This window comes from Schistocerca serialis, chromosome 1, assembly GCF_023864345.2.
Source record: "Schistocerca serialis cubense isolate TAMUIC-IGC-003099 chromosome 1, iqSchSeri2.2, whole genome shotgun sequence".
NCBI lineage: Eukaryota > Metazoa > Arthropoda > Insecta > Orthoptera > Acrididae > Schistocerca > Schistocerca serialis.
The window spans coordinates 883,747,641-883,771,467 of record NC_064638.1 but is presented as its reverse complement, the minus strand read 5'-3'; the positions used below and the strand labels follow the sequence as shown (position 1 = coordinate 883,771,467).

General features: G+C 40.7%; 1 protein-coding gene across 3 annotated transcripts in view; it reads right to left on the bottom strand.

Annotated features, from left to right (window-relative positions):
• Nucleotides 1-23,827, bottom strand: part of LOC126410937 (cell division cycle and apoptosis regulator protein 1-like) — a 259,834-nt gene that overhangs the window by 29,531 nt on the left and 206,476 nt on the right. For all 3 annotated transcript variants that reach the window (XM_050081326.1, XM_050081328.1, XM_050081327.1), the window contains 5 exons: nucleotides 6,065-6,241; nucleotides 2,775-2,903; nucleotides 2,534-2,698; nucleotides 2,228-2,452; nucleotides 905-1,073 (listed from right to left, as the gene is read on the bottom strand). In XM_050081326.1, the coding sequence (XP_049937283.1) occupies nucleotides 905-1,073; nucleotides 2,228-2,452; nucleotides 2,534-2,698; nucleotides 2,775-2,903; nucleotides 6,065-6,241 (865 nt within the window). The remainder of the gene's footprint in view (nucleotides 1-904; nucleotides 1,074-2,227; nucleotides 2,453-2,533; nucleotides 2,699-2,774; nucleotides 2,904-6,064; nucleotides 6,242-23,827) is intronic.

Here is a 23,827-nt window from a genome sequence, read left to right as displayed (position 1 = left end):
CTGGGTAGACTTTACAATCCAATATCTGATTTCGGAATCTCTTCATGCGAATGGACACAGGCAGACTGTGTTTGTTGGTAATGAGGATCACCCTGTGGCTAAACATGCCTTGGTGCACAGTCAGCACATCTTGGCACAGTGTTACACCGTCCGGGTTATCTGGATACTTCCCACCAACACCAACCTATCCGAACTCCGAAGATGGGAACTTGCTCTTCAATATATCCTCTCTTCCCGTTACCCACCAGGTCTCAATCTCCGCTAATTTCAAGTTGCCGCCACTCGTACCTCACCTGTCATTCAACAACATCTTTGCCTCTGCACTTCCGCCTCGACTGACATCTCTGCCCAAACTCTTTGTCTTTAAATATGTCTGCTTGTGTCTGTATATGTGTGTGTGTGTGTGTGTGTGTGTGTGTGTGTGTGTGTGTGTGTGTGTGTGTGTGTGTGTGTGTATACCCGTCTTTTTTCCCCCTAAGGTAAGTCTTTCCGCTCCCGGGATTGGAATGACTCCTTACCCTCTCCCTTAAAACCCACATCCTTTCGTCTTTCCCTCTCCTTCCCTCTTTCCTGATGAGGCAACAGTTTGTTGCGAAAGCTTGAATTTTGTGTGTATGTTTGTGTTTGTTTGTGTGTCTTTTGACCTGCCAGTGCTTTCGTTTGGTAAGTCACATCATCTAAATTATTCATCAGTTATATTAAATCCTTTCTAAACTTATGACTCACCTCTGAATGTATGCTATCAAATTAAATATACCACTACCTTTTCTGCAAAAGTGTACTAGTAAAAACTTCAACTCAGTTATAATTTTCCATTCATCATTATAAGAATTTATCTGGTGTCTTTATGAAATTGTTAGCGCAATCTATGGCATTTTTGATAGGTACAATTAAAGTTGCTTACCGTAGGCTAAGGCAATTAAGTTTTCACTAGATGGAACTGATGCCAGTTCTTCTTTCTGTCTATCATGTTCCTTCTCTTTTCCTTCCTCTTGCTTAGAAATTGGCTTATCCGTTAACTTTCTGTAGTGGAGGGAATCTCTTGTCACAACTTTCTGAACAAGTTTTCTGACCTATAAAAAGACACACTATTCCAGATATATATACAATTATAACATTCAAGCAATGAAAGACAACACAATAAATTGAATTTATCATTATTGGCGCAAATAAATGACCATGTACTTCACAATTGTTTCCAGAACCATATGAATCACAATCGGTGTTTCAATTCAAGTTTTTCAAGTCTACTCTTCTAAATTAAATTCTAATGATTAACATTAGTCTTCATAAAAAACTGAAGAAGGAAGGTTAGGGTTGAATGTCCTGTCAAAATTGCGGTGATTAGGGACAGATCTTAAGCTTGGATTGTGGAAGGGTAGTAAAGCAAGTTGGCTGTATCTTTTGGAATTAATGCAAACAAAGGAACACATACAGCCAGACAGGTATTTGAACCCTGGTCTTTCTGAATAGGAGTTCAGTGTCTTACCATCGAGCTGACATGATCTGTGTGAACAAAAGGTTGTATGTATACTATTAGCACTTATTTTGACCTTGCTTTTTAATTGGTTGGTTGGTTGGTTGTTTTGGGGAAGCAGACCAGACAGCGAGGTCATCGGTCTCATCGGATTAGGGAAGGATGGGGAAGGAAGTCGGCCGTGCCCTTTCAGAGGAACCATCCCGGCATTTACCTGGAGTGATTTAGGGAAATCACGGAAAACCTAAATCAGGATGGCCGGACGGGGGATTGAACAGTCGTCCTCCCGAATGCGAGTCCAGTGTCTAACCTGCTTTTTAATTCTCAAATTTCATTTATATATAAATAAAAAATTGCCCTTTTGTCCAAGAACGGTAAGTACATACTTCCAGTTACTCTACATAGCACGATATTCACTTGTAGAGCTGGAGAGTAATTTATGTTACTATGGCTCTTTATGTGGGGAAACCAGTAAAACTATATAATAGTGAACTGTGCCATCGCTGACATTCAGTATTTAACAACATTATAAACTTTTGATAAGAGGCTACAGTTCAAAGGTATGTGAATGCAAATAACCAGCTGGAAGTGACAATTGGGATTGTTACACATTAATCCTCTTTCCTAGTTGACATACTTTTCCAGGTTCTACATACCATTAATTTCTAGAATACGTATATTTAACATGTTACTTTCATTATTAATCTACCATTGTCCTTAGGTAGCGTGTCTTAGCATCAGACAACTCACCTGAGCTCTAGAGAGATTTAAACCCAATGTATATAGTAGTTCTTCTATATCCTTATCAAAAATGTAACCACAATGTGATTGATCAAAATAGAGAAAAGCAAGGAGTAGCAAAGGATCTTCTGTATAAAGCTTCACTTTATCTTTCTTCTTTTTGTCTTTATCTCGTTTTCTGTCCTTATCATCTTTGTCTTTATCTCTTCTGTCATCTTTCAAGTCATCATCATCCTGCAACAACAGATGTAAACGATTTGTTTGCTATGGTGTATAATATTTATTGTGTTTAAATTGAATATGACAACTATTTACCTCATCATCATCCTCCTCATCATCCTCATCTTTTTCTTCATTCCTCTCCTTATCATTTCTACTTTTGTCTTTTGAATGTCTGTCTTCTTTCTTTTCATCCCTTTCTTCTCTTTTGCCATTCTTCTTGTCAGATTTTCTGTCATCTTTTTTGTCCTTCTTTTTGTCCTTCAGCAGAAAAAAATGTTAGTTACAACCAACACAAAAAAGGAACACTGATGGAAACAAATTGCCCAGTACAAACCTTGTCTTTCTCTTCTTCTTTCGGGCGCTCTGGTGCATCATGTAGAGCTCTGTAGATTCTAAATCCAAAATCACGCATAAGCATCTCATTGAACAGTTCTGCAAATAATGATACTTCAAAAGAATGCTCCTGAAAAATGAAACACAATTTTAATTTAATATTTTACTTCTTTACCTCAGGCCTTTAGTAATAGGTGAGTAATATACAAAGGGCATTCTACAAGTAATACAACACATTTTTTTCTGGAAGCAAGTTGGTTTTATCCAGTATTCCAGTAGACCATATTATTCCCCGCTCTTTTGGCTACAAAACACTATTTTTCAACATAATCTCCATTCAATGTGATGGCCTTACCCCATCTTACTGGGAGGGCCACTAGACCTACATCATACCTCTCTACCGGTCGCCATTTGGCGCCAATGTCTTGTTGCATCAATAACCTCCCCATCATTCACGTACTGCTTCACGCAGACTGTATCCTTCATTGGGCCAGAAGGATGGACATTGGGAGATGAGCGATCTGGACTGTAGGGTGGATGAGGGACAGCCCAACAATGTTTTTGTCTGAGGCCTTGTGTTTCCATGGAGAAGGAGAAGTTCATTTGCATTTTTGTGGTGACAAACAAGCTGAAGCTGTTTCCCAAATTTCCTGAGGGAAGTAGCCCAATACATTTCAAAGTTGATAGTTATACCACGAGGGAAGACATCGAACAGAGTAACCCCTTCAGAGTCCCTGAAGACTGGAACCACCTCTTCACCAGCTGACGGTGCAGCTTTGAACTTTTTAGAGGAGAGGTGGTGTGGCAACACTCCATGGATTGCTGTTTTGTTTTTAGTTCGCAGTGATGAACCCACATCTCCTCGCCTGTGAAGATGTTCAACAAAAAATTTGTAATGTACAATCAACTCCACACAGATGGTCCTTCATTGCTCTTCAGGGTCTTCTGTTATGCAGTAAGGTCTTCTGTTTTCCAGTAAGGAACCCAGCACTCGCACACCTCTGAGCAGCCTAAATGGTGAATGTGTGTAGCAGCACTACCAACAGAGACATCCAGTTCTACAGCAAGGTGTTTGTTTGTGATCTGTTGATCGCCTCAAATGAGAGTGTCCGCACATTCCACTATTACAGGAGTCACATCAGTATGGGGGTCGCCCGGCACGAAGGAGGCTGGAATGGTTTGCAAGACCTTGCTGTGATGACAACAGACACATCGCCCAATGACTCACCATGCTTTTGTTCACTGCCACATCTCCATAGACATTCTACAAGTGCCTTTGAATATCTGCAGTGCTCTGGTTTCCCACCAAAAGAAACTCAATGACAGCTCTATACTTGGAATTCACTGTTTTACAGACATCACTTCGAAGGCTATATACAGGGTGGTCCATTGATCGTGACCAGGCCAAATATCTCACGAAATAAGCATCAAACGAAAAAACTACAAAGAACGAAACTTCTTTTTTCACTTTGTGAGAGATGGCGCTGTAGTAGTCACAAACATGTAAGTACGTGGTATCACATAACATTCCGCCAGTGCGGATGGTATTTGCTTCATGGTACATTACCCCGTTAAAATGGACCGTTTACCAAGAGCGGAAAAGGTCGATATCGTGATGATGTATAGCTATTGTCATCAAAATGCCCAACGGGCATGTGCTATGTACGCTGCTCGGTATCCTGGACATCATCCAAGTGTCTGTACCACTCGCCGGATAGTTACGTTATTTAAGGAAACAGGAAGTGTTCAGCCACATGTGAAACGTCAACCACGACCTGCAACTAATGATGATGCCCAAGTAGGTGTTTCAGCTGCTGTCGCGGCTTATCTGCACATCAGTAGCAGACAAATTGCACGAGCATCGGGAATCTCAAAAGTGTCGGTGTTGAGAATGCTGCATCAACATTGATTGCACCTTTACCATATTTCTAAGCACCAGAAATTGCATGGTGACGACTTTGAATGTCATGTACAGTTCTGCTACTGGGCACGAGAGACATTATGGGACGATGAAAGATATTTTGCACGTGTTCTATTTAGCGACGAAGCGTCATTCACCAACAGTGGTAACATAAACCGGCATAATATGCACTACTGGGCAATGGGAAATCCACGATGGCTGCGACAAGTGGAACATCAGCGACCTTCGCCGGTTAATGTATGGTGGGGCATTATGGGAGGAAGGATAGGTGGCCCCGATTTTATCAATGGCAATCTAAATGGTGCAATGTACGTTGATTTCTTACATAATGTTCTACCGATGTTACTGTAAGATGTTTCACTGCATGACAGAATGGCGATGTACTTCCATCATGATGGATATCCGGTACATAGCTCGCGTGCGGATGAAGCGGCATTGAATAGCATATTTCATGACAGGTGGATTGGTCATCGAAGCACCATACCATGGCCCGCACATCCACCGGCTCTGATGCCCCCAGATTTATTTCTATGGGGAAAGTTGAAGAATATTTGCTATCGTGATCCACCGACAACACCTGACAACATGCATCAGCGCATTGTAAATGCATGTGCGAACATTACGGAAGGCAAACTACTCGCTGTTGAGAGGAATGAAATGACATGACATGTATTGCCAAATGCACTGAGGTTGACGGACATCATTTTGAGCATTTATTGCATTAATGTGGTATTTACAGGTAATCACGCTGTAACAGCATGCGTTCTCAGAAATAAGAAGTTCACAAAGGTACATGTATCACATTGGAACCTACCTGTTACCAACTGTTCATCTAAAATTGTGGGCCATATGTTTGTGACTATTACAGCGCCATCTATCACCAAGCAAAAAAAGTGGTCCAACTAAAACATTCATATTTCTTTACGTACTACACAAATATGTAATAAAAAATGGGGGTTCCTATTTAAAAAAACACAGTTGATATCCGTTTGACCTATGGCAGCGCCATCTAGTGGTTCAACCATAGCGCCATCAAGCTAGACACATTTCGTTCTTTGTAGTTTTTTTGTGTGACGCTTATTTCGTGAGATACTTGGCCTGGTCACGCTCAATGGACCACACTGTATAGCGCCACCACCTACTGGAACTTCATAAAACTATAGGGGATGAAGCGGGAATATTTCACTAAGCCCCACAAAGAATTCGCTTTCCCCCCCCCAAATCCAAAACTGACTGAGAAAAACAATATGTTGTATTACTTATTGAACATCCCTTGCAACAACATTAGCCTGTCTCTTCAAAACAGTACTATATTACTTCGATTATAATGTAATACCAACAACAGACCAATTGGTTGCACAAATTATTACCTTTGTGTCCTCAGGCCTGTAGTCCAGTAACACTGACAATGACATTACTGTGCAATCAAATTTGCCAGATTTTGCTGTACGTGATGGGTGAACGAGGATGTGTGGCCCATCAGGCAATGTATAACGTTTTTCTCGTGCCAGTTTCTCTCGCTCATCTTGCTTTTTTCGATCTTCCTCCTGTTAAATTTATAATAAGAATGTCAGTTTCTGTATATTTAAGTTCACAAAGAAATGTATTTAAAAGAAAAAAAGGAATTTAAGGACACTGAGTTCCTGTGTTATTTTATGCATTTAAGTTGGGATGGGGATTGTGCACAGAATATTGTGCATTTTTTATGCAAAACTTGTGCACCTAACAACCCCAAAACTGTCCGGCAGATATCACACCCTGAGATGAAGTCCTGTTGAGCACTGAGGGAAATGAATTACAACATGACCGTTTTTCAGTTTATATTGCAGCACCCATGTGAAAACAGTCTAGTCAATATTCTAGACCTTTTGGAATTACAATACAATCATTACCTATGGATACACTGCATAGCAACTGTGTAGATGGGAACTACACAGGGGAGGGTTTCTTTTATTTTTATATCACAGACTGAAACCAAATACTCAACGTCCAGAATGTGTGTGGAGAGGATCCGAAATACGAACGTAAGTTTACTCCAAGTAAGTCGAAACCTTATAAAATATTTATTTCCAAGACAATAGAAACAGTCAGAAGATATAATACTTCTCAACTGGTGATCCAATAGTACTAAAAGTATTTAGAACTATTTCTTAGATACGAGGAATTGGCTGAGCACTAAAAGAGTGTGTGTGTGTGAGAGAGAGAGAGAGAGAGAGAGAGAGAGAGAGAGAGAGAGAGAGAGAGAGAGAGAGAGAGAGCGCCACTATGGTGAGAATCACAAGTGTAAGATACATACTACATTCTTCCTATCATTGCCCAGCAGAACACATCAGTGCAGGAAGCCATGCATTATGGAGTATGACGAAAGTGTGTAAGAACAACTTCCATCTCTTCTCTGCAGCAGGTTGGAAATAGCCCATGATCTTGCTGTGGGCTTAAAAAGTGTTAAGTTCTTGTTACTTATGCACATCTTTTCCCATTGGCACATTATTTTTTGGCTCAACAGCGTGATACCAGCATGCAAGGAAATGGCACACCATAATATGATTGGCTCTGCCCAAGTCTCTCTATCTGTTTTCCCAATTGTTTCTTTTCCTCAGGTACCACATGGAATGCTACTGCTTCTCTTATTATTGAAGCTGGGAAAAGGTATCAAGGATTTATGATCAGTATTGTTTTCTGTGTAAAAGGCTAGCTCTTCAGAGACTGGAACAATATTAGAAAAGGATAGATTGCTACTCAAGATAAGGAACTTTTTCTCTTAACCATTTCTCAGCTGCTCCAATACCTCTGGTATGCATGAAATTCAACACCAAAGACAGGAGATTCATTTGGGTGGGGGGGGGGGGGGGGGGGGGGAAATCCTGAATATATAATTAGCAACAATGATAGTGTGGTCAATGTTGATCTCCTACTTAGACCTGTACATGCATACAACTTTAAAATAATGTTTCTGTTTTAAAACATCACAAAATTTGAACTTAAAAATATAATTTTTTATACTAATTATTATATTTAATACTAATTACATACTAGGAACAGAGAGATGATTCACCAAAAGGCACAAGCACTGTGTCGTCGAGAGATACACAAACAAAAGGTACAGAGCCTTGCTTTGCTAACTTTCAGAATGAAATTCCTTCCTCAAGCTGTAGGATAGGCCTACAGCATACTGTGTGAGGGGGTTCTCATCACTGCAGATGTGTCTGCCATGGGTGGCCAGGCTGTATGCGAAGCTCCCCCAGACCTAATACACAAACAGATCTTCTGTGGCATATCCCCACATTCACCTGATCCTCACACGCATTCCAAGAACCAACCACAAAGAAGCAATCCCAATTATCACCAAACATCACCTGGGACTGGAATGACTGAACCACATCCTTCTTCAGGGCTTTGATTATCTATCATCATTCCATGAAATGAGGACATACTACCCAAGATACTTTCATTCCATATCAAAGTGTTGTTCCACCACTCACTCAACCTCCACAACATCCTAGCCCAATCCTACGCCCCTCGCAACCCAACCCCCTCCCACAAGAATCATACTCTTGTGGAAGACACAAATGCAAGACTTGCTAATCCGCCCACCCAACACCTCCTGTTCCAGTCCCATCACAGGCTTATTCAACCCCATCAGAGGCCGGACCACCTGTGAAAGCAGTCATGTTATATACCAGCTGTCAAACAGAATGAATGGCCAATATCAAACTGTTGCCAAAAACAAGGTAGACCACCCAATGGCACAACTTGCAGCAGAGCACAACACGCGAGATTTTAATGGCTGCTTCACAACCCGTGCCGTATGGATTCTCTCCGCCGCCACCACCACCACCACCACCACCACCACCACCACCTTTTCTGATGCGTGCAGCCGAACTACGTTAATAATTGGCTCCTTCTACCGACCCCCAGACTCCGACGATATAGTTGCTGAACAGCTCAAAGAAAATTTGAGTCTCATAACAAATAAATACCCCACTCATACGGTTATAGTTGGTGGTGACTTCAACCTTCCCTCAATATGTTGGCAAAAATACTTGTTCAAAACCGGTGGTAGGCAGAAAACATCTTCCGAGATTGTCCTAAATGCTTTTTCCAAAAATTATTTCGAGCAGTTAGTCCACGAACCCACGCAAATTGTAAATGGTTGCGAAAACACACTTGACCTCTTAGCCACAAACAATCCAGAGCTAAAAGAGAGGATCATGACTGATACAGGGTTTAGTGATCACAAGGTCGTTGTAGCTAGGCTCAATACTGTTTCTTCCAAATCCACCAGAAACAAACGCAAAATAATTTTATTTAAAAAAGCGGATAAAGTGTCACTAGAAGCCTTCCTAAGAGACAATCTCCATTCCTTCCGAACTGACTATGCGAATGTAGACGAGATGTGGCTCAAATTCAAAGATATAGTAGCAACAGCAATTGAGAGATTCATACCTCATAAATTGGTAAGAGATGGAACTGATCCCCCATGGTACACAAAACAGGTACGAAGGCTGTTGCAGAGGCAACGGAAAAAGCATGCGAAGTTCAGAAGAACACGAAATCCCAAAGATTGGCTAAAATTTACAGACACGCAAAATTTGGCACGGACTTCAATGCGAGATGCCTTTAATAGGTTCCACAACGAAATATTGTCTCAAAATTTGATAGAAAATCTGAAGAAATTATGGTCGTATGTAAAGTACACAAGCGGCAAGACGCAGTCAATACCTTTGCTGCGCAGTGCCGATGGTACTGTTACCGACGACTGTGCCGCTAAAGTGGAGTTATTGAATGCAGTTTTCCGAAATTACTTCACCAGGGAAGACGAATGGAATATTCCAGAATTTGAAACACGAACAGCTGCTAGCATAGGTTTCTTAGAAGTAGATACCTTAGGGGTTGCGAAGCAACTCAAATCGCTTGATACGGGCAAGTCTTCAGGTCCAGATTGTATACCGATAAGGTTCCTTTCAGATTACGCTGTTACAATAGCTCCCTACTTAGCAATCATATACAACCGCTTGCTCACCGATAGATCTGTACCTACAGATTGGAAAATTGCGCAGGTCGCACCAGTGTTTAAGAAGGGTAGTAAGAGTAATCCTTTGAACTACAGACCTATATCATAGACGTCGGTTTGCAGTAGGGTTTTGGAGCATATATTGTAGTCAAACATTATGAATCACCTCGAAGGGAACGATCTATTGATACGTAATCAGCATGGTTTCAGAAAACATCGTTCTTGTGCAACGCAGCTAGCTCTTTATTCGCACGAAGTAATGGCCGCTAGCGACAGGGGATCTCAAGTTGATTCTGTATTTCTAGATTTCCGGAAAGCTTTTGACACCGTTCCTCACAAGCGACTTCTAATCAGCTGCAGGCCTATGGGGTATCGTCTCAGTTGTGTGACTGGATTTGTGATTTCCTGTCAGGAAGGTCGCAATTCGTAGTAATAGACGGCAAATCATCGAGTAAAATTGAAGTGATATCAGGTGTTCCCCAGGGAAGCATCCTGGGACCTCTGCTGTTCCTGATCTATATAAATGACCTGGGTGACAATCTGAGCAGTTCTCTTAGGTTGTTCGCAGATGATGCTGTAATTTACCGTCTAGTAAGGTCATCCGAAGACCAGTATCAGTTGCAAAGCGATTTAGAAAAGATTGCTGTATGGTGTGGCAGGTGGTAGTTGATGCTAAATAACGAAAAGTGTGAGGTGATAAACATGAGTTCCAAAAGAAATCCGTTGGAATTCGATTACTCGATAAATAGTACAATTCTCAAGGCTGTCAATTCAACTAAGTACCTGGGTGTTAAAATTACGAACAACTTCAGTTGGAAAGACCACATAGATAATATTGTGGGGAAGGTGAGCCAAAGGTTGCGTTTCATTGGCAGGACACTTAGAAGATGCAATAAGTCCACTAAAGGGACAGCTTACACTACACTCGTTCGTCCTCAGTTAGAATATTGCTGCGCAGTGTGGGATCCTTACCAGGTGGGATTGACGGAGGACATCGAAAGGGGGCAGAAAAGGGCAGCTCGTTTTGTATTATCACGTAATAGGGGGAGAGTGTGGCAGATATAATACGCGAGTTGGGATGGAAGTCATTAAAGCAAAGACATTTTTCGTTGCAGCGAGATCTATTTATGAAATTTCAGTAACCAACTTTCTCTTCCGAATGCGAAAATATTTTGATGAGCCTAACCTACATAGGTAGGAATGATCATCAAAATAAAATAAGAGAAATCAGAGCTCGAACAGAAAGGTTTAGGTGTTCGTTTTTCCCGCGCGCTGTTTGGGAGTGGAACGGTAGAGAGAGAGAGAGAGAGAGAGAGAGAGAGAGAGAGTGTATGATTGTGGTTCGATGAACCCTCTGCCAAGCACTTAAATGTGAATTGTTGAGTAATCATGTAGATGTAGATGTAGCTATCCTTACAGCACATCCTACACTCCCGTAACCTCCCTGGCCTAAACCTAAGATAAATTGCTGTCCCCTCACCCAAAAGTGACTGTGTGTGTGTGTGTGTGTGTGTGTGTGTGTGTGTACACCATCCCCTCTTACCGTCACCCAATATGTGTCAGTTAGTTGTGTGCTGCCATCTCATGCCTCAGTCAGTGAAATTGCGTGCTCAGCCGTTCGCCACCTTCCCCCTCTACCTGTGTCCCTAGCTAGCCCAAGGACGGTTCCCCACTCTCCCACGATCCCCCCCCCCCCCCATTCATTCCCAACCCCCTTCCTGTCTCCCGCCTCTCTCCATCCCTCACCCTATCCCACTCTGCACCCCCACCTCACCCCAGTACACTCACCATGCGCCAGAAAAGAGTTGGCAGTCAAATGAACACCATGTTGGGAGACAGGTGTGTGTGTGTGTGTGTGTGTGTGTGTGTGTGTGTGTGTGCGTGTGTTTCTCCAACAGTTTTCATTCCGAAAACTTTTAAAGCAAAGCTCTGTACCCTGTGTTTGTGTATCTGTCGACAATGCAGCACTTCTGCCTTTTGGTGAGTTGTCCTTCATTCCTAAATAATTCGTTATTCCAAACTAGTACATTCCGTGCATTATTAATTTTAATACTACTCATAATTATTATACTAAATTTAAAAATATCCTGGTCTTTCCAATTACAAGGGCAGATAACTACACTATCCCTGAGATAAACTATTTATGTGATGCTACTTTACTGGATTAGCAAGTGCAGATGTGGTGTTAGGTTGTAGTGCATCTATGTGCTCCATTCATACATGGGCAATGATTGGTTAACGTATAGTCACACGATGGAGTGAAATCTGTACTTATGCTGCATCATGAGTGGGATGAGCTTGAGAGAGTCACTGATGAAGTATGGGATAGGTTTGAACAGCAATGTGTCCATTATCTTATAGGTGACATACCAAGGACTATTTTGATTTCACAGATGTCCACTTATGAACAGATTGCCTACATTCTGATTAAGGAATGTTTCATACAAACTTATTTTGTAGTTTCATAAAGCTTGCTTCTTAATTCCTTGCTCCCCTTGAATCAAAGACCATACATGTTCACACGTATGTAGCTGGTAAAAAACTTTTTTTTGTCTATGAAAGGATACTTCAATTGTCACAATATATCATTTGTTGCTGTTCTTGTTGTTGAACTTCAGACAACAAAATTTCATATCATTACTGCTATTTACTATGTTGTTGTTGTTGTGGTCTTCAGTCCTGAGACTGGTTTGATGCAGCTCTCCATGCTACTCTATCCTGTGCAAGCTTTTTCATCTCCCAGTACCTACTGCAACCTACATCCTTCTGAATCTGCTTAGTGTATTCATCTCTTGGTCTCCCTCTACGATTTTTACCCTCCACGCTGCCCTCCAATACTAAATTGGTGATCCCTTGATGCCTCACAACATGTCCTACCAACCGATCCCTTCTTCTAGTCAAGTTGTGCCACAAACTCCTCTTCTCCCCAATTCTATTCAATACCTCCTTATTAGTTATGTGATCTACCCATCTAATCTTCAGCATTCTTCTGTAGAACCATATTTCGAAAGCTTCTATTCTCTTCTTGTCTAAACTATTTATCGTCCATGTTTCACTTCCATACATGGCTACACTCCATACAAATGCTTTCAGAAATGACTTCCTGACACTTATATCTATACTCGATGTTAACAAATTTCTCTTCTTCAGAAACGCTTTCCTTGCCATTGCCAGTCTACATTTTATATCCTCTCTACTTCGACCATCATCAGTTATTTTGCTCCCCAAATAGCAAAACTCCTTTACTACTTTAAGTGTCCCATTTCCTAATCTAATTCCCTCAGCATCACCCGGCTTAATTCGACTACATTCCATTATCCTCGTTTTGCTTTTGTTGATGTTCATCTTATATCCTCCTTTCAAGACACTGTCCATTCCATTCAACTGCTCTTCCAAGTCCTTTGCTGTCTCTGACAGAATTACAATGTCATCGGCGAACCTCAAAGTTTTTATTTCTTCTCCATGGATTTTAATACCTACTCCGAATTTTTCTTTTGTTTCCTTTACTGCTTACTCAATATACAGATTGAACAACATCGTGGAGAGGCTACAACCCTGTCTTACTCCCCTTTCATGCCCCTCAACTCTTATAACTGCCATCTGGTTTCTGTACAAATTGTAAATAGCCTTTCGCTCCCTGTATTTTACCCCTGCCACCTTTAGAATTTGAAAGAGAGTATTCCAGTCAACATTGTCAAAAGCTTTCTCTAAGTCTACAAATGCTAGAAACGTAGGTTTGCCTTTCCTTAATCTTTCTTCTAAGATAAGTCGTAAGGTCAGTATTGCCTCACGTGTTCCAGTGTTTCTATGGAATCCAAACTGATCTTCCCCGAGGTTGGCTTCTACTAGTTTTTCCATTCGTCTGTAAAGAATTTGCGTTAATATTTTACAGCTGTGACTTATTAAACTGATAGTTCAGTAATTTTCACATCTGTCAACATCTGCTTTCTTTGGGATAGGAATTATTATATTCTTCTTGAAGTCTGAGGGTATTTCGCCTGTTTCATACATTTTTCTCACCAGATGGTAGAGTTTTGTCAGGACTGGCTCTCCCAGGGCCGTCAGTAGTTCCAATGGAATGTTGTCTACTCCGGGGGCCTTGTTTCGACTCAGGTCTTTCAGTGCTCTGTCAAACTCTTCACGCAGTATCGTATCTCCCATTTCATCTTCATCTACATCCTCTTCCATTTCCATAATATTGTCCTCAAGTACATCGCCCTTGTATAGACCCTCTATATACTCCTTCCACCTTTCTAGTTTCCCTTCTTTGCTTAGAACTGGGTTTCCATCTGAGCTCTTCATATTCATACAAATCGTTCTCTTATCTCCAAAGGTCTCTTTAATTTTCCTGTAGGCAGTATCTATCTTACCCCTAGTGAGATAAGCCTCTACATCCTTACATTTGTCCTCTAGCCATCCCTGCTTAGGCATTTTGCACTTCCTGTCGATCTCATTTTTGAGACGTTTGTATTCCTTTTTGCCTGCTTCATTTACTGCATTTTTATATTTTCTCCTTTCATCAATTAAATTCAATATTTCTTCTGTTACCCAAGGATTTCTACTAGCCCTCGTCTTTTTACCTACTTGATCCTCTGCTGCCTTCACTACTTCATCCCTCAAAGCTACCCATTCTTCTTCTACTGTATTTCTTTCCCCCATTCCTGTCAATTGTTCCCTTATGCTCTCCCTGAAACTCTGTACAACCTCTGGTTCTTTCAGTTTATCCAGGTCCTATCTCCTTAAATTCCCACCTTTTTGCAGTTTCTTCAGTTTTAATCTACAGGTCATAACCAATAGATTGTGGTCAGAGTCCACATCTGCCCCTGGAAATGTCTTACAATTTAAAACCTGGTTCCTAAATCTCTGTCTTACCATTATATAATCTATCTGATACCTTTTAGTATCTCCAGGGTTCTTCCGTGTATACAACCTTCTTTCACGATTCTTAAACTAAGTGTTAGCTATGATTATGTTGTGCTCTGTGCAAAATTCTACCAGGCGGCTTCCTCTTTCATGTCTTAGCCCCAATCCATATTCACCTACTACGTTTCCTTCTCTCTATTTTCCTACACTCGAATTCCAGTCACCCATGACTACTAAATTTTCGTCCCCCTTCACTATCTGAATAATTTCTTTTATTTCATCATACATTTCTTCAATTTCTTCGTCATCTGCAGAGGTAGTTGGCATATAAACTTGTACTACTGTAGTAGGTGTGGGCTTCGTATCTATCTTGGCCACAATAATGCGTTCACTATGCTGTTTGTAGTAGCTTATCCGCATACCTATTTTGCTATTCATTATTAAACCTACTCCTGCTTTACCCCTATTTGATTTTGTGTTTATAACCCTGTAGTCACCTGACCAGAATTCTTGTTCCTCCTGCCACCGAACTTCACTAATTCTCACTATATCTAACTTTTACCTATCCATTTCCCTTTTTAAATTTTCTAACCTACCTGCCCGATTAAGGGATCTGACAATCCACACTCCGATCCGTAGAACGCCAGTTTTCTTTCTCCTGATAACGACATCCTCTTGAGTAGTCCCCGCCCGGAGATCCGAATGGGGGACTATTTTACCTCCGGAATATTTTACCCAAGAGGACACCATCATCATTTAATCATACAGTAAAGCTGCATGCCCTCGGGAAAAATTACGGCTGTAGTTTCCCCTTGCTTTCAGCCTTTCGCAGTACCAGCACAGCAAGGCCGTTTTGGTTATTGTTACAAGGCCAGATCAGTCAATCATCCAGACTGTTGCCCTTGCAACTACTGAAAAGGCTGCTGCCCCTCTTCAGGAACCACACGTTTGTCTGGCCTCTCAACAGATACCCCTCTGTTGTGGTTGCACCTACGGTACGGCTATTTGTATCGCTGAGGCACGCAAGCCTCCCCACCAACGGCAAGGTCCATGGTTCATTATAACCTACAATAACTTCTATGCTCTATCAGGCATCCCTTGAATCAAACATGTTTCTTCAATGCTTTCTGAAGTTTCTCTCAGTCACCTTTGTGAATAATGATACAACTTTTTCCAGTCACATTTTATGGTGGACTTATTCATCTTAGTGACTCTGTTTGGGAATATATTTTAAGACACCATATTTTCAGTGCTCATAAGACACTGTATCAGCTATACACTCAATTTCTTGTACACCAGGCATGACCAATAAGTGATTATCTGTGCCAGAAGCCTTTTTTACTTCCCTGCTCTTATCTGTTCAAATATAATGATAATAGTTTGGTCTTACACAGAATTTTAAATTTCTTAATTAATGTTTATTCTGCTTGAACTTAAGGCACATATCATGCAGAGCTGCTTCTCTATTTGACAATACAAACTCTGTCTTCAGCACAATGGAAAAAATCGTTTCTTCAGACAGAAATAGAAAATTCTTTTTGAATTTGTTTAAGACTGTTAGTCTACTGCAGTGTGGTTTTCAGTCAATATTTTTGCTTCCTCTTGTATAATCTCCACATTTAAATACTCACTTCTTTGACTTCTGCTGTTAGCAGCATCTGAGCTTACTTTATATCTGTCTGTAGGTTATGGCATTCATTTTTTTTAACAATAATGCAGTTCCTCATTTAAACAGATAATATTTCAAGGAAAAGTTTCTTGTATTTGACCAAATCATTCAGTGTGTTATGAATCCATTCTTTCAGGGAAGTGTTGGAATTGAGCTATAAAAAGATGTCAGAACAATACGTAAAATAAGGGAAAGGCAACCACTGACCTGTAGCAGATATACGTGTAGCACACAGAAACACACAGCAGAAAACAGTATTCACACAAGTGTTTGAGCACTGGCTCTTTTCTAGCAAAAACAGCCATGGATGAGTGACTTTAGATGTCTGAGTGGTCGCAAGTATGACTCTGTAATATTTTGCAAGAAAAGAGCTAGTGCTCAAAAGCTGATTTGAATGCTGTTTTCCACTGAGTGTTTGTGTGTGTGATGCATTGATCCGCTATAGGTAAGTGGTTGCATTTTCCTTATTTTATGTATTGCTCCATCCATGAATTTCCATTATTATTATAAGAGGGAACAATTTAGGCTTGGTTCAAGGCTAATAGCACCATTATGAAATGACAAGAAATGCAGGAAACTCACATTCTTCTTCTGAAACTGATCAAGATACCATAATAACGATAATATCTCCATCCCACACAACCATCTAATGTAAGTTCTTGCACCTATCAATTTAACTATAATCCAAAGAATAATCCTATAAGTATTTGGGCCGATAAACATGTCTGGTAAATGAAGTTAACAGTGGGGCACTAATCTATTATCAAGGATGAGTAGACACAGACAAAGAGTGTATGACCTCATCCAATTTTGATTCTGTCTTCCAGTAGCCTAAAACTTCGCTAGTGTGAAACATGTCTGGAGTATGTGATTGGTTTCTGCCTCCCTTTCGGTCTCACAATTTATGCTGATGTCTTCTCCTGTTATCTATACCCTTATTGCTCCTCTTGGCTCCACCAACTACTCAGTGGCTTATTTATTTGCTGTCCCTTTTGAATTCCCTTTTATGCTTTGTGTTGTTTGTTTAATTATTCTGTCTTCTTTCTGTCAACTACTTTTCCATTATTTACCCCTTCCTATTTCACTAGTAGATACACAGTAGGAAAAGGAAGAGAAGGAAAAATAATAGGTGAATATGGACTGGGGGGAAAGGAATGAAAGAGGAAGGTGCATGGTAGAGTTTTGTACAGAGAATAATTTAATTATCGCCAACACTTGGATCAAGAATCCTAAAAGAAGGCTGCATATATGGAAGAGACCTGGAGACACCGAAAGTTTTCAGACTGATTACATAATGGTTAGACAGAGATTTAGGAACCAGGTCTTAAGCTATAAAGCATTTCCAAGGGCAGGTGTGGACTCTGACCACAAATGATTGGTTGTGAACTGCATACTGTAAGTGAAGAAATCAGAACAAGGTAGCTAATTAAGGAGATGGGGCCTGTTGAAAGAACCAGAGGTTGTTGAGAGTTTCAAAGGGAGTACCAGGCAACAGTTGACTAGAACAGGGGAAAGGAATCCAGAAGATGATGAATGTGTAGCTTTATGAGATGAAATAGTGAAGGCAGCAGAGGATCAAATAGATGAAAAAACAAGACCTAGTAGAGATCCTTGGATAACACAAGAGATATTGAATTTAACTGATGAAAGGAGAAACTATAAAAATGCAGCAAGTGAAGCAGGTGAAAGGGAATACATACCTTTAAGATATGAGACTGGCAGGAAGTGCAAAATGGTTAAGCTGGAATGGCTTGAGGACAAATGTACGGATTTAGAAGCATATCTACATACCACCTACAGGACAATTAAAGAGAAGCAGCTGAATGAATATCAAGAGATAAGATGAAAAATCAGTCCTAAGCAAAGAAGGAAAAGCAGAAAGTTTGAAGTAGTATATAGAGAGTCTGTACAAGGGACATAAACTTGATGACAATATTACAGAAAGGGAAGATGATGTAGATGAGATGGCAGATATGAAATTGCAAGAAGAATTTGACAGAGCCCTGAAAGATCTAAGTCAAAACAAGGTCCCGGGAGCAGGTGACATTCCATCAGAACAGGGAACAGCTTTGGGACAACAAACCATGAGAAAACTCTTCCATCCGGTGTGCAAGATGGATGAGACACGCAAAATATCCTCAGAGTTCAAGAAGAATGTACTAATTCCAATTTCAAAAAGAGCAGTTGCTGACAGGTGTGATAATTACTGAACTATCAGTTTAACATGTTATGGTCACAAAACACTAATACAAATTCTTTACAGAATAATGGAAAAACTGGTAGAAATCGACCTCAGGGAAAATCAGTTTGGACTCCAGAGAAATGTAGAAACATGTGAGGCAATACTGACCCTACGATTTCTCATAGAAGACAGGTTAAGGAAAGGCAAACCAATACGTATAGCTTTTGTAAACTTCGAGAAAGCTTTTGACAATATTGATTGGAATGCGCTTTGAAAATCTGAAGGAAGCAGGGTTAAATACAGGGAGCAAAAGGCTATTTACAACCTGTACAGAAACCAGACATCCGTAATAAGAGTTGAGGGGCATGAAAGGGAAGCAGTGATTGAGAAGGGAGTGAGACAGGGTTTTAGCCTATTCCAGATATTATTCAATCTGTACACTGAGCAAGCAATAAAGGAGACAAAAGAAAAATTTGGAGCAGGGGGAATTAAAGTCCAAGGAGAAGAAATAAAAAACTTTGAGCTTTGCTGATGACATTGTAATTCTCTCAGAGGCGGCAAAAAATTTGGAGAGCAGTTGAATGGGATGGACAATGTCTTGAGAGGAAGATATAAGATGAACATCAACAAAAGCAAAACAAGGACAATGGAATATAGTTGAATTAAATCAGGCAATGCTTAGAGGAAACATGACACTTAAAGTAGTAGATGAGTTTTGCTATTTGGGCAGCAAAATAACTGATGATGGCTGAAGTAAAGATGATATAAAACGTAGACTGGCAATGACAACAAAAGCATTTCTGAAGAAGGGAAATTTGTTAACATCGAATATACCGGGTGATCAAAAAATCAGTATAAATTTGAAAACTGAATAAATCAAGGAATAATGTAGATAGAGAGGTACAAATTGACACACATGCTTGGAATGACATGGGGTTTTATTAGAACCAAAAAAATACAAAAGTTCAAAAAATGTCCGACAGATGGCGCTTCATCTGATCAGAATAGCAATAATTAGCATAACAAAGTAAGACAAAGCAAAGATGATGATCTCTACAAGAAATGCTCAATATGCCCACCGTCATTCCTCAACAATAGCTGTAGTCGAGGAATAATGTTGTGAACAGCACTGTAAAGCATGTCTGGACTTATGGTGAGGCATTGGCGTCAGATGTTGTCTTTCAGCATCCCTAGAGATGTCGGTCGATCACGATACACTTGCAACTTCATGTAACCCTAAAGCCAATAATTGCACGGACTGGGGTCTGGGGATCTGTGAGGCCAAGCATGACGAAAGTGGCAGCTGAGCACACGATCATCACCAAACGACGTGCGCAAGAGGTTTTTCACGCATCTAGCAATACTTTTTTTTCCTTCTCTTTTCTCTAATAAAACCCCATGTCATTCCAAGCACGTGTGTCAATTTTTACCTCTCTATCCACATTATTCTGTGGTTTATCAAGTTTTCAGAGTTATACTGACCTTTTGATCACCCGGTAGATTTAAGTGTTAGGAAGTCTTTTCTGAAAGTATTTGTCTGGAATATAGCCATGTGCAGAAGTGAAACAAGGACTTTAAACAGTTTACACAAAAAGAGACTATAAGCTTTCAAAACGTGGTGCTACAGAAGGATGTTGAAGATTAGATGGGTGGATCATGCAACTAATGAGGAAGTACTGAACAGAACTGGGGGAGACAAGAAATTTTGGCACAAATTGACTAGAAGAAGGGATCAGTTGATACGACACATTCTGAGACATCAAGGGATCACCGTTTTAGTACTGGAGGCTCAAATCCGTATTCGGACTGAAGACCACAACAGCAGCATTTCACTATCGATACTCATCTTTATCTCACCTATATTTCTCGTTCCAGTGTGTTCTGCTCTTGTCCCTGCAATTTATTTATTTGGTGAAAATGAGCAGTAAGATTATGTTTGTAAAGTCATCACAGTCAAAAATACAAATTATTTCTGTTGAACTGTGGCGTACATAGTGAAGAGAAAATTGTAACATATTGTATAGAGACTTTACGTACATATCTGGAATGAACAATGAAGCAATAAGACATACATATATACTGTATTCTTCTGAAGATTGAAAGACTGTAGGAAGTACCACTGACTAACAGCAGCTTGACACCACTACCAACATTTAACAGTTGCTCCCCTATCTTATTAATTAACTCTTTGAATTCAATGTATCTTCTCCTTCACACTACAATCCACAGTGAGTTAGTAGAGCCACTAAACAAGAACCATAACAAAGTTTTTGCAATGCTTATTGGAAAGTGAGTAACTTATTCATGATGTGGTTGATTTTGCTATTTGATGAGATGCATTTATGTCTAATTAGCTGCATTTATTATCTGATAACTTTAGATTTTACTGTCCCTGTAAGATATTAATGCTTCAGAGATTTTTCATAATGTAATGTATTACAAAATGGAATTTTAACACTTCCTTTTAAGGGCTTGTTGTCCCTACTATCACTTGTAACTAAACTGCATGGTTCATTCAGAAAAGGAGTCTTAAGAACATTCCAGTGTGTACAACTAGTTGGTGATGGGAAGAACAGTAAGTGACTTTGTGTCCTTCACACTGATACTAAGAATATCATGCAAAGGTAAATTATTTGACAATGAGAAGAACCAGTATGAAGAATGGAAACTTTCTCTTCATAGTTATTTTTCCTTCTTTCACACTGTGCACTCATTACAAACTTTGTTTTAGATTCTAGACACACTGACTTATCAAAATATCAGCACACATACATATACAGGGTGGTCCATTGATAGTGACCGGGCCAAATACCTCACGAAATAAGCATCAAATGAAAAAAACTAAAAAGAACGAAACTTGTCAAGCTTGAAGGGGGAAACCAGATGGCGCTATGGTTGGTCCGCTAGATGACGCTGCCATAGGTCAAATGGATATCAACTGCATTTTTTTAAGAAGGAACCCCCATTTTTTATTACATATTCTTGTAGCACATAAGAAATGTGAATGTTTTAGTTGGACCACTTTTTTCACTTTGTGATAGATGGCGCAGTAATAGTCACAAACGTATAAGTATGTGGTATCACGTAACACTCCGCCAGTGCGGATGGTACTCGCTTCATGATACATCACCCATGTTAAAATAGACCGTTTGCCAACTGCAGAAAAGGTCGATATCGTGTTGATGTATGGCTATTGTGATCAAAATGCCCAACAGGCATGTGCTATGTACGCTGCTCGGTATCCTGGACAACATCACCCAAGTGTCTGGACCACTCGCTGGATAGTTACGTTATTTAAGGAAACAGGAAGTGTTCAGCCACGTGTGAAACATCAACCATGACCTGCAACAAATGATGATGCCCAAGTAGGTGTTTCAGCTGCTGTCGCGGCTAATCCGCACATCAGTAGCAGACAAATTGTGTGAGAATCGGGAATCTCAAAAACGTCGGTGTTGAGAATGCTGCATCAACATTGATTGCACCCGTACCATATTTTTATGCACCAGGAATTGCATGGCGACGACTCAAAGTCATGTACAGTTCTGCCACTGGGCACAAGAGAAATTATGGGCCGATGACATATTTTTTGCACGCCTTCTATTTAGCGACGAAGTGTCATTCACCAACAGCGGTAACGTAAACCGGCATAATATGCACTATTGGGCAACGGAAAATCCACAATGGCTGCGACAAGTGGAACATCAGCGACCTTGGCGGGTTAATGTATGGTGCGGCTTTATGGGAGGAAGGATAACTGGCCCTCATTTTATTGATGGCAATCTAAATGGTGCAATGTATGCTGATTTCCTACGTAATGTTCTACCGATGTTACTACAAGATGTTTCACTGCATCACAGAATGGCGATGTACTTCCAACATGATAGACGTCCAGCACATAGCTCGCGTGCGGTTGAAGCGGTTCTGAATAGCATATTTCATGATAGGTGGATTGGTCGCCGAAGCACCATACCATGGCCCGCAAGTTCACTGGATCTGACATCCCCGAATTTCTTTCTGTGGGGAAAGTTGAATGATATTTGCTATCGTGATCCACCGACAACACCTGACAACATGCGTTAGCGCATTGTCAATGCTTGTGTGAACATTACAGAAGGCAAACTAGTCACTAAAATGTAAACTTTCACGGCCGGAAATATCATGTCCATTATAATTATCCGGGCTGTTATGCCGTGGTCGGTTGATGAATTCTGTGGTGATTCCCAACGTTTCGTCTCTGACTGCGGGAGACATCTTCAAGGGGGTCCGTAGCTTGATGGAAGGTCCAACACACACACTGGCTCGCTACTGACTGCCGCTAAATTCCGTGTCCGTGCGCCCCCACGCCGCGGCGTGACGTCACGTGTTTTGAAAACGTCAGTGCAATTGGCCGCTGTCCGTCGCCGTCGATTGCGGTTGCCATCACCCAGTAGTGGACGAGTGGTACACATCTTCTTTAACACCGGCATCCATATACCGTTTAATTTGACACCCTCCTCCTTTCGGTTGAAATTATTTGGGTGTTTAGCGATTTCGATTGCCTCCCTGTAGAGCCTTTCGTAGTATCCGCTTTACAGGGAGGCAATCGAAATCGCTAAACACCCAAATAATTTCAACCGAAAGGAGGAGGGCGTCAAATTAAACGGTATATGGATACCGGTGTTAAAGAAGATGTGTACCACTCGTCCACTACAGGGTGATGGCAACGGCGATCGACGGCGACGGACAGCGGCCAATTGCACTGACGTTTTCAAAACACGTGACGTCACGCCGCGGCGCGGGGGTGCGCGGACACGGAATTTAGCGGCAGTCAGTAGCGAGCCAGTGTGTGTGTTGGACCTTCCATCAAGCTACGGACCCCCTTGATAATGTCTCCCGCAGTCGGAGACGAAACGTTGGGAATCACCACAGAATTCATCAACCGACCACGGCATAACAGCCCGGATAATTATAATGGACATGAAAACTACTCACTGTTGAGAGGAATGTCATTACACGTATTGCCAAATGCACTGAGGTTGACGGACATAATTTTGAGCATTTATTGCATTAATGTGATATTTATAGGTAATCATGCTGTAACAGCATGTGTTCTCAGAAATGATAAGTTCACGAAGGTACATGTATCATACTGGAACAACTGAAATAAAATGTTCAAACATACCTATGTTCTGTATTTTAATTTAAAAAACCTACCTGTTACCAACTGTTCATCTAAAATTGTGAGCCATCTGTTTGTGACTATTATAGCGCCATCTATCACAAAAAGCGAAAGAAGTGGTCCAACTAAAACATACATATTTCTTTATGTACTACACCAATATGTAATAAAAAATGGGGGTTCCTATTTTAAAAAAACGCAGTTGATATCCATTTGACCTATCACAGCGTCATCTTGTGGGCCAACC